Source organism: Dermacentor albipictus, chromosome 1 (assembly GCF_038994185.2).
Source record: "Dermacentor albipictus isolate Rhodes 1998 colony chromosome 1, USDA_Dalb.pri_finalv2, whole genome shotgun sequence".
In the NCBI taxonomy this organism is placed as follows: domain Eukaryota; kingdom Metazoa; phylum Arthropoda; class Arachnida; order Ixodida; family Ixodidae; genus Dermacentor; species Dermacentor albipictus.
The window spans coordinates 384292048-384304466 of NC_091821.1; the positions used below are offsets into that span (position 1 = coordinate 384292048).

At 42.3% G+C, this 12419-nt stretch overlaps 1 protein-coding gene across 1 annotated transcript; it reads left to right on the forward strand.

The window, feature by feature from the left end:
• Positions 1-2190: 2190 nt before the first annotated feature.
• On the forward strand, positions 2191-4982 carry LOC135902429 (uncharacterized). Its single transcript, XM_065432480.2, has 3 exons — positions 2191-3025; positions 3483-3587; positions 4605-4982. The coding sequence occupies exons 1-3, from the start codon at positions 2300-2302 to the stop codon at positions 4788-4790; spliced, it is 1017 nt and encodes a 338-aa protein (XP_065288552.2). The 5' UTR covers positions 2191-2299; the 3' UTR covers positions 4791-4982.
• Positions 4983-12419: the final 7437 nt, after the last annotated feature.

Here is a 12419-nt window from a genome sequence, read left to right on the forward strand (position 1 = left end):
AGCAAACAGTACCTCTGTGGGCCACCCGGTCGAATTCTGTCTAGGTAGATGCTCAAATTCTTCTGCATAGACACAATTTCACTTCTGTTCTCTCCTCAAAAAATGTTTTCTTTTTTTCACTCACTAAAAAAAAAAAACCAGTCTCGTGTACTAATCATAGGCATTTAAGCATTCGTCAATGAAACGCCATAAGCGAAATCTTGTGTGCCGAGATGGCAACGCAGGTGAAAAAGCCTTGGTTTTTTTTTCTAATTTTATTGCACGCCAGCAGGTGTGCGAAAGGGTTCTTCTGAGAATTTGTCAAAAACATTGCCGAACGTCCCCTCGATAGTACGAGCCATTACTTAGGACCACAAAAGAACAACAATAAACATTATTGATGTTGATTATACCGGCAAAATCAGCGAGAGATACATAGCTAGATAAAGAGATAAATGTTTAATAAAACTTTTATCGGCGGTGGCACCATAAATTTTGGTGCCACTGAATTTTCGTCCCACGAAAGTTCGAGACTTCGGCTCCCACCGGAGATCGTGGGTTCGACCGCTTTAATTAACTTTATCATTATTAACATCAAAGGTCATGGGTTCGGGTGCCTTAATTACCTATATGTTAATTAACTTCACCCTAATTACATGTGCCTTAATTAAAACCAAAGGTCATATGTTCGACTCTCACCAGTGGTCGTGAGTGGCACAACCAATTTCGGTGCCATTGAATTTTGGTGCCATAACACCGGACAGCGTAAGACGGACATCGGATTTTTCGTCCCATGAGTCGTCTAAGGCTTTCGCCTTAAGAACTGAACAATAAAAGGCAACACAAAAAGAAGCACTGGTTTATTTTCATAATACGCTTCGAAACAGCTCATATACAACACATACATTAATACGGAACATCGCCATCTTGGTCACGCTTGGTCTAACGTTGTAAATATGCATTGTAGATAGCTATTGCACATGAGTTACGTAACATTATACAGAGGTGAAATGTGGCAGACGTGCCGTAATATCTCTGATGCTTGGCGGTTTTGACATTGTCGGTACTTCCCGCGCATGCAAACGAAGAGACTGACATGCAACTAAGGCTTTTTAAAGAAACGTTAGGCAGCATGTTACATTCCTGTAACACGTGAAAGCGAAAGCCTGCTGCACACGTGGTAGTACATTAGGTTTTGCGATCGGAGGGGTCAGACTTCTTGCAAGGCATAACGAGCCACAGTGTGAAGTAAACGTATGGCGCTGTAGGTCGACCACTTCAACGACACATACGAGCTCCTACATTGCACTACCTAAAGGTTCTTTCTTTCTTTCTTTCTTTCTTTCTTTCTTTCTTTCTTTCTTTCTTTCTTTCTTTCTTTCTTTCTTTCTTTCTTTGTTCCTTCGTCCATTCCTTCTTTCGTTCCTTTTTCGGGTTCGTGTAACCACAGATAATGAACCAGTGCTGCATAACGTTCTTTTTCAATTTATTCATTTTACGGGTCAACCAATCGCATCTCCCCCACCCTGCTGGCGCTGATCCGTGCTCCTGCATGGGTTGCAGATGATAAGTGCTAGCCTGTCCTCCTTCCCTACAAGAACCACTTCTCTCTCTCTCTCTCTCTCTCTCAACCAATCGCGCCGTCTCAACTGCCTGCTCTCGTGTATTGCATGCAGTTGAAACGATCGCGCCGCGAAGGGTGGAGTTTTTTTGTTCTTGTTGTTTTGCCGAGGACAAATATGGATGGCAATCTTCGTGCATATCGGCGCTATTTAAATCCGCCATACTGCCCGCACAAGGGGGTAGACGACGATGGGACGCCTCTTTTAAACTTGTTGTAACATCATGTTGCGGATCTCGCGGAGGCGTCAGTGGGGAGTGGAGTCCGCTTCGTCCACTCGCGTGCTCTCGCTGTATTTTGGATTGTTTCACTTGTAACCAGGGGCTGCAGATGAGAGAGAGAGAAAAAAAAATAAAACAAGGAGGGGAAAGACAGGGAGGTCAACCAGACGAGCGTCCGGGGCAGATGAAACAGGCGATGCTGGTATGATGTCATTCACAAGAAAGGTAACGCCAGACTGGTTGAAATAGCAGAATTGCCTGCTTTTCCTTCTTTCAGAAATAGATTACTAGAGAAAAAGCTATGCAAATGGCTTGTATTGGAACTGTCTCTTCTTTCTTTGCATGCTCCGAACGTGGTCGCGAGCCCCGAGGACTCGTTGCCGCGTGCCGGCGCCGCTTTGAACCGTGGGAGCGTCCATCGCCATCGTCGTCCTCGCTACCGTCGCAGTGGTCGCCGTTCTTTCGGAAGCCAGAGAAAATGGCAGCTACGTCAGAAGAAAGGCTGCCTTCCCCGAACGTGACCCTCGGCGCGGAGGCCCCGGGCTCGGCGCGACAGCCGACAGTGAGCCTGAGCGGAGAATGGGCGGCCGGCCTTAGCGACTTCACGTCGATGCCACCGGATACGGCCGACAAGCCGACCGCCAGACTCGGCAAGGGATCGTCGTCCAACCTCGATGACGTCGAGACGAAAACCGGAACAACGGGCAAATCGAGCGCGACGCTGAGCGCCGAGCAGCTGGCGGATGTTGAGAAGAGCGAGGCGATGCAAGAGGCCTTGGCCATAGCCTGCAAGCTGAACGTGAGCCTCAGTGAGGAACAACTGGCCGACGTCGTGCATGACGTTTCAAAGGAGGCGGCCCTTGCCGTGGTGGACACGCTGAACGTTATGGACGGCGTTGGAAGCAGCGCGTCAACGAAGGAGGCCATGCTCATTAGCGGCGAGCTGAACACGAAGGTAGCCGACGCCGCGAACGCCGGGTCAAAAACGCGAGCCTCTGAACCAGCGAGTGAGCTAAGCGCCGAGTCGAAGGCAGAGCCACGCCCGACTTTCGAGCTGAACGCAAAGCTGAGCGACGATCGGGTGGCTGAATTGAAGAAGGTCTTTGAAGGCTACGACGCCCAAGGAACCGGCAAAATTCCTGTCTACGAGCTGGGAGCCGTGATGCGCAGTCTGGGATACAAACTCACGGACTCGAAGCTCCGGGTGAGTAGAAAGCATAGGTTTAGCGCATAAGTCGCGTGTACAGAGGCCCATCAGGAACTGGCCAGGTTCGTGCACCGTTTCGCTAATGATTTAACACTGGCATCCTCTACAAGGGTTACAGAGTGTGAAAGGAAGCACGAGGAAGCTTACGAGGCGTCGCTTAGGCCACCTGCCTTATTGGTGTTGTCAGGGTAGGCATCATCGGCACGAGTACAGTGCACGCCAAAAAATATGAAGGTTTTTTTTTTTACGAAATGCTTGCGTGAGCATTTTTTAGGATGAGCAACGTTGCGAATCTGTTAGTGTTTTTTTTTTGCTTGCTGCAAATTCAAGCATTAATTACATATGATGGCAAATACAACTGCACTGGAGCCAGACAGCGCTGCTGTGCTAGCTCCGTGTCAGGCTATCGGAAATGAATTGTGCCAGATTTGGTGCTTTTTTCTTCTTTTTAAAGGATTTCTTGGGACCCATAAAGGGCACCAGCATTACATTCAGCGAATTCATCACCATGATGGCCAAGGACGTGCTGGCGGTGGATGCCGAGGAAGAGTTCAAGCAGGTGAGTGTGGTGGAAGTCATCGAATATTTGAAAGACAAATCCCGTGTAGTACGTATACGACGTAGCCGTGAGAGTGAACAAACGCCTTAGTAATGGATAGTGTTGTTCACGCTTCACTGCAACTGATGTATACACTAGTGAGCGCGGTTCATATTTTGTCGGCACTTATTTATGAATCACAAGCGACAGGTTACGAGTGAGCACGGCGAAGACGCCACTAGACTATCAAGAGTAAAACGCGAACAACTTATTTAGAAAAAAAAGTTATAAATTTTCGTTATTACACATTCACCTACGTTACAGGTGGTTTTAGAGATTTGCGATACGGGTCCATATTCAGCAACTGGTCTTAAATTCACTTATTCCTTGCAGGACTCTAGTAACAAGACGCTGCAATGAGATGTGCTTGAGCTATGTTCTGTCTATTAGCATTTTATAAACAGGCACGATATTAATGTCTCTCGCTATTCTGTAAACCATTTGCTGACATTTGCCTTTATTAGCGTCCACTGTAGGCATCCTGCTAAATCCTCGTTCACTTTGAATACATATTGCGAAATAACAATCCTTGCCACTTTATTGCAGTTTACTTCCTTTCTGTTACAGTTGACGTAATGGTTCCAGTGAAGTCAATATTTCTTGCAATTCATCGCTTAAATGTCGGGCCATTTTCAGCTTTTTTTTCATTTGTCAACCAGCTTTGTTGCAAACGCAATTTTCCTTTTTGAGTATCGAGCCAGGTCTTCCACAAGGCCTTACGCGAACTGTCGATACAGTCGATCGTGAAAAGAGCGTGTGCTTGCGCAGTTAGAGTGCCCTCTGAAATGCAAGTGGCGAATGAGTTTGATATGATGGCATCACGTGAAACTACGTAAGTCCAAAGCGTGGGCGCTTGGAACTGAAATTCCAATTCCTTGCAACAATGACCTGCGCGGTCTTAAGAAGAGCGAACGGACAACGTAAGAGGAGAACGTAACAATGCCAAAAGAGGTTCATTTGTCTAATCATTGCCCGCAGGTGTTCAAGGTGTTCGACCGCAATGGTGACGGCTTCGTGAGCTGCGCAGAGCTTCGACATGCGATGACCACGCTGGGCCAGAAGCTGTCCACGGAAGACGTGGACGAGATGATTCGAGTGGCGGACAAGGACGCCAAAGGGAAGCTGACCTTCGACGAGTTCGTTACCATGGTAACATCCAAGTGACTCCAAGGGCGGTGGCGGCGGTAGGAATCAAAATTCGGACGACTCCCTAGCCTTCAGTTGAACAAGAATGTGAAGTTCATGACAAAAAAAATCAAGTGACTGACCGAAATAACTTAGGCTTAACTTGCGCTTTTCTTTCTCGTCCCTCCCTACGCTCTGGCCATCGAATAAACAAACTTGTTCTTAGTGAAACTTTCAGGAAACTCTGAAATGATGTTCCCTAAAGGCACACAAAAATCGCTTTAGACGAAGACATGGAGTAAATGTTAGTTGAGCTCTTGAACTCCAAACAAATCTGGTCTCCATTTTACAATATCTTCTTGAAGCTTCGTGAGTCAAATGCTATTACTACGCGTCCATTGCCTAGCTCTCTTGTTAACGCTTCTGAGGAGAATTTTTAACAATGTAAACTTACCTGACGTGCATGTTAGACGTAAGGCATGGACCACCATTATCTATTTAAAAGAAAGCATCACAGCAGGAATTCAATTAAATACATAGGCTTGGAGAAATCACCTTTCTCGGAACCCAATTTTTTTAAAGCCTGTTGTATATAAAAGCAAAAGTTCAAATATATCGACTATATGTAGTAAATAATTGATTTAGGTCATCAATTTGTTTACACAGTGTCATTCGGGAAAACGCAAAGCTTTTAAAAACTGACGAATCAAGATTGTACTCGACAATAAAAATAATGATATAAAAATTCTGTAAACTGCATTTATACTGTGACACCTAAAATGGCCGAAACTGCTATGTTATACACCTCTATGGATATGCCACTAATGCGTAAGTAGTACATTTGCAAAACCTTCGTATTGACGATTTCACATAAGCTATAAACTCTTGTAGCATAATTGGTCCGTTCAGATGCTCTAAAATATGAAGAACAGGCTTTGGGGTGCGTTCGCAAGGACATTGTTTTTTTTTCTTTTTTTTTGGAGACAGATTAAATGCGAAGCTTCATGAAAAACAGGTGGTTGAAATTATTAAGCTTCCTTTTCTTCTTCTTCTTCTTCGGAAATATTGCTACGCCTGGGCGGCCAAAAATGACCCAATAATCCTACGACTCCCCCCCCCCCGCCCCCTCCCGAAGACATGTAAAAAATAAGAAACACCTACATGTAGAGTACCGTATTTATTACAATATCCATAAGTTTTTTTTTTACACAGAAATGTTACTAAAAACGGGCTATTAACCTATGAGCATAACCATAGAATGTCCACTTATATCCGTAAGCAAAGGTATTAGAGGTAGCTAAAATACCGAGCTAACGGAGTTCCTTGGTCACGCCCGCTGTAAAGCCTGTCTGGTTATTATCCAAGCTGGCAAGGAATGCTGCATATCAAATGCATTCTACGCCTGTGAAGCATCCTATGAGAATGACTTCACTGGCAGTTCCAGCGAGTATACCACTTGTGATTTCCTTAAATCTACAAGCGAGATATCTAGTGGTCGAGCTTACTATAGACAAAGCTGTGTCATGTTCAATGTTTTTCGTCTTTTTCTTTAAAAAAAGAAAAGATATGAATCAACCTATATTAGAATTATTATTTTTTATTTTTCGGCGAATTCAATATATACAGGTCGAGCTAAATTCGTGTTCAGCCTAGTTTCGGGCAAATACTGTATTTGCTTTACGGTTGGCAATACTGTTGCTACGATGATGACGACTGCGGCGTCTGATGCGTTTGACGCTGATAGCCCAACTTATAGGTATTATATTCCATGTAGTATAAGCACGTCGCTATTTCTTGCACCAACAGTGTAGGCTGAAATAAGTGACTTACTTCTAATGTTGAAGAATTCCACAGCATGTCGTGTGGATGGCAAAGAGGCAGAACCAATAAAAGCTGTGGCGCTGTATATCTGTAAAGCAATGTCACATATACTCAATTTAATTTTGTGTACTGGCGCATTTCCCGATGAATTAAAGATTGCAAGATTATCGACAGCTTTTAAAGGCGGAGACAGGAATGACGTGAACAACTACAGACGGATTGCAGTTCTTCCAACCTATTCGAAAATGATAAAGCATGCCATTACGAAAGAATTTGAAATTTCTGTGCCCCAAATAATATTATAACAGAAAACCAATATCGTTTACGAAAACACCAATATACTGAGATCGCGTTGCTACACACCAAAGAAAAAATAATGAGTAACTTTGAGGACAAGCTGTAGTGACTATGAATATTTCTTGACTTTAAAAAGGCATACGACCATTAAGCACGGTATCTTGTTAGAAAAGTTAAATGAGTATGGCATTAGGGGAACTGCTCTTAACCTAATTAAAAAAAATTTAACCGACCGACTAAAGTACACACACATTTGTCATTCCAAATCAGCAATGGGTGAAAACAAATACGGTGTTCCGCAGGGGTCCATCTTAGGGCCGCTTCTTTTTTTTTATACATTAATGACATCTGAAACCTGCTTCTAACACCTTACATAATCATGTATGCTGATGACACTACCTTTTCTTTCTGATTGAAACATGATTACTGTCGAGCAAGAAGCAAATATTTGGCTCAGTAATCTTTCAGACTGACTTAGAGCATATAAGTTGGAATTAAACACTAAAAAGACAAAATACATTATTTTTAGGCCTCGTAACAAGGTTGTTGATGATAGCTTAGTATTACAATTCCATGATGAAGTCATTATACGTTCTACGTTTTAGGGTTCCTTGGTGTATGCGTTTGAAGAAAATTTAATCTGGTCCAGTCATGTCGTCAACATTAAAACCAGCATTGGAAGATCCATTGGTGTTATTAATAAATTAAAGCATCTGTTACCTGCTAGATTAAAAAAAAACAATTATACTATAGCCTAGTGCATTCGCGCCTCCAATATTGTTTATCTGTCTGGTGTACCACGACGAAAACCAACGTCCATAGTTTACTAACCTTGCAGAAACGCAGGATTCGGGTAATTGAGAATGCACACTTAGAAGTCACTCCCCTCACTCCTCTCCGCTTTTAAAGAAGAATTGTGTTTTAACAATACAAAACCTTATAAACAAAAAATACAGCCATTGCAATATTTAAAGAAGACTTAATGAAAGCGCCTTTTTTACAGCATACCTTCCTAATGAACATAAATACAACGTAAGACAACTTACAAGAAGGGCGAGATCTCTACAAATTACTGCATGCCAAAGGAGGCATTCATAGTTGATGATTTTCTGAATCATCATTCTGGTTTACTCAGTATGATAAATGAATCCCCATCCCTATGCACTAGGTATGACTGTTCATTCTTTTGTACACAAATCGCAATAAATATTTCTGTTACGTATTTCATGTGCTTTTAATTTTTTTATGTATGTGTACACTTTGTTTACCATGCTTACCTTGTGTGCTTGAGTGTTTTGTGCACTGGGAAAGGGTCGGGGAAAGGAACTGACACTTAGTCAGGCATTCGTGCCTTTTTGTCAGCCTCTTTGACAGAGATCATTTGTATTTTTTTTCTGTCAAACATTCATTCATTCATTCATTCATTCATTCATTCATTCATTCATTCATTCATTCATTCATTCATTCATTCATTCATTCATAACGACGATAGCACAACGATGAAGATGACGACGGTAACAGCGTGACGGCGACCACATTTATTTTGAGTAACATCTAAGACAGCGTCCAGAAAGGATTCCAAAGATCACGTAGGGGCCTCCAGACGTAACTAGTAATGAGAAGAGCAGAGGGGAGAGGAGGGAGGGCTAATTTTGATAACCGGTTGTTCGCTATAATTTGATTAAAAGACAGAAAAGTAAACTTTATTTATTGTCTTGCTTTTTTTGTCGATTCGCATATATAAGTCCCCTATCCAAACAGCCAACGCCTTCAGCTCCTATCTTTTTCACAATGACACAACCTCTCCTTCCCAAGTAACTCAACTTAATTGTCTCCCTCACTCATTTTTTTCTCTTTCCCACAATACCAGAAGAAATACATAAGGTCTAATGTCACCTAAACCCACCAGTGCGGGAATTAAGCTCTGCCTGCTACCATTAAAGTGACTGCGCACCTAATTTCTGATATTTTGTCTTTATTACTAATTTGATATTCAACACTGGTGTTTCTCAACGAGCTTAAGCGTGGTAATGTCATATCAGGTCTAAAAGAAATGCCAGCACACCAATACATAACTACCGCCCTATTTGAATTTTACCTTTTTTCGTCAAAGTTCTCGAGAAATAAATCGAATTGGGTCTAACCAAATGCCTGACTAAATTTAGTATTCTCTCTTCATACCAATTTGGCTTGCGTAATGGATACTCAACAGATCTGGCACTCATGCATCTAATTGACCAATTAAAAAAAATTGACGAAGGTCTATTTGCCGGTTCAGTCTTCATCGATCTAACAAAGGCATTCGACTGCTTAAACCATTATCCCTTTTGCTAAGCTTGAGGCTATCGGTGTACGTGATCCTGCCCTCTCACTATTAAAAAACTACTTATCTAACAGAGTTCAGGTTGTGTCTGTGTCTAATGTCTATTCTAGCCAACAAACCACTAACATTGGTGTCCCTCAAGGATCCATCTTAGAACGGCTACTGTTTTTTGATTGATAATATTGATCGACCTAACAGTTTGTCGTCTACTAAGTGCATTATGTACGCTGATGATGCTACCAGATTTTCCTCTGACAAAAACATGTCACTTCTTATTAACAAGCTAAATACTGATATAGAAAATGTTTTAAGTTGGTGTAATGCTAACCTATGATCTATTAATCCCACCAAGACTAAATATGTTGTATTTTCCTCTCCTCACATCAACAACACTCGGCATCCTTCCCTTCTTTAACTTTAGGCTCACACCCTATCTCTCTCATTCCATGCTCTGCTTTCCTTGGGATTTCTCTCAACTGCAACTTGAAATGTGAAGATCCCATTTTTCACATAAAAAAGAAAATAGCCTACGGTATTCGCGTTATAATTAAAGCTAGTGCCAACTTTACACATGGTACATTAATCTCGCTATAGCACTCATTCATTCACTCTCATTACTTACTGCATAATTTGCTGGGGTAACACTTATAACACACACTTGGCATCTCTCCAGGTAATCCAGAACCAACTCATAAGAAATATTGCAAGCAGTTCACGCTTTGCAAATGGAAAATTACTGCTATATGAAAACAACATCCTAACCATTTCTGAACTCACCAAATATAATCTAGGGATTTTATTACAAAAATATATGACTAAGGTACTACCATCAATCTGCTTCTCATCTTGTGACATGATAGCTCATAGTCACACTAGATTTGCACGCAATAGTAATTTACTTCTATCTGAAGTGCGTACTAGCTACGGTAAAGAGACTGCAGAATTTTCCTACTTATCGCGTTGAAACACTCTACCACTCATAATCAAGAATGCAAGATGTTTCTACCAATCTAAAAGAGAACTAAAAGCATTAATAATACATGCTTACTGATAGTGCCCATTTTTTCTAATTCTGCTTTTTATACTGTCATGCTGTTAACAAGTGTTGTTATTACTTACTCCTATGCTATAAACATGTTTTGATATTACTCTTATAAATAGTTCCCATCTGTGCTACTGTTTCTCTAAACATTGTATACCATCATAACTGTCTTTAACAGGAGGTCCCGAAACAGTCTTCGACTATGGGACCTCCTCATGTATACTACACACATGTAATATTTCTATATTTTTTACCAATAAATAAATTCTGAAATGCTAAAATTCGGAAGTTTTTATTTCTTGTTCTCATTTTGTTTCTTTCATCCTCATTGTGAAAGTCTGACTCCACCCAATTACTTTTTCGCTTACTATCTAAAAGTTTCACTCATTCATTTTAAATGCACGTTAAATTTCCTTGCGCCATCAGATTTTCGGCCGATTCTCCATAGTGGGTATGTGCCAGAATCCCAAAGCTCATCGTTGCTTACATCATGATCATCATAAGCCCGTGTTCAAACTATATTGAAACTCTGATGTTATGGCGCGTTCTTTTGTAGCCATTACTAGGTGCGACCGCACGAAAAGTGATCGGATTTCCTGGACAACAAGTTCGCTTGATATATCGAACCCTTTATAGCACTGACACCACGCAGCGGTTTGCACTTCTCTTCACATTGTTACGTGAAAGCACAGTAGGGTAACTATTTATAGGGTCTATTTACGAGAGTAGTAAGCACTGGGCAACATGGAAGGCAGCCAACATCAAGCAAGGAACGTCGTCGTCATCAGATCGCGCAGTGGCCACTTATGGGCACGTTCCACTAAATCCAAGGGTCGACACCACTAGTAGTCGGTCGACAACATCAGTAGCACGTAGCATCGGCCCCGGTGGCAGGAACGCCGGCCCGGCGCCACTATGGGGACCCGCAGCACAGGAAGTAAGGGTGCTCGAGTCTCGAAACGTGGACGACGTCACTGGGCAACGGAACAGAAGATGGAGCTGGACTGACAGGCACAATCTCTTGCGTCACGTCAGTCACTTGTCGAAGGACGCGGTACGGGCCCGTGTGGCGAGCGAGGAGCTTGTCAGAGAGCCCCACGCGTCGGCACGGGGACCAAAGTAGCACGAAGGCAGCCGCAGCAATGCGTTCGTCGCGGTGTCGCCGGTCGTAAAGCCGCTTTTGATTGCCTTGGGAAGCGGCGAGTCTACTAGTGGAGACCTGCCGCGCGTAATCAGCCCGGGCAATGACGTCGCGTGCATATTAACTATAGTCGAAAGTTGCAGGAGAAGGAAGAAACGTACCCGGCGGTAAAGTTGGTTGCCGTATGAACAAAATTGTAAAAGTCGATTCACTTCCTTATTGTCTCCACGTGCCGAGTTACGAATCCGGTCAGATGATTTTACGGAGATCGCTATATATGCTGGAAATAGCAACGTCAGTGGAAGTCTGTTGCATTCCGCTCCTGGTGAGGACGGAGTAACGAGAAGAAATGTTAAAAAATTTTATTCAAGGAGACTCCAGATGACCCTTTATACGTAATAAACAATTCTACTCAATATTTGTGGATATCTTCCAGTTGAAAACACGCTAAAATTATTCCGGTTCTTAAAAATAATGGTGACGTATTCACGCTGGACAATATTCCGCAAATTAGTTTAGCCTCTAATTTGGTTGAATTAATAGAAAGAATTCTGAATCTCCGTCTCATGAAATTAGTATAGGACGAAGATGCACCCAGCACTTGTCGAATTGGTTTTAGATCTAGCTATTCCATTTGGCATGCTCATGTGGACCTGGAAAGCCGGTTAAAACGAGCACGACGCCTGAGACTAATTGCAGCCCTAGTAACTTTAGATATATCAAAAGCCTATGATAGTTTAGAACAAGTATTATTGAATCGATTAACAAACCTTGATTTCCCAAAATTTACAATAAAATGGTTTTGTGAATTTCTAAGCGACAGAATTTATTGCTCTGTGAAAGGATTTTCTTCAAACAAACAACAGTCGCGTGGGGTTCCACAAGCAGCTGTCACTTCACCTTTATTGTTTAACATTTTACTAAGTTCTATACCTTGTCATAATGGCATATACGCATATGTATACGCATATGTCATTGCGTTTTCTGCGTCAGACAATGACATCCATTCTTTATATAGTATCGCAAGTGTACCTGTATGCTATA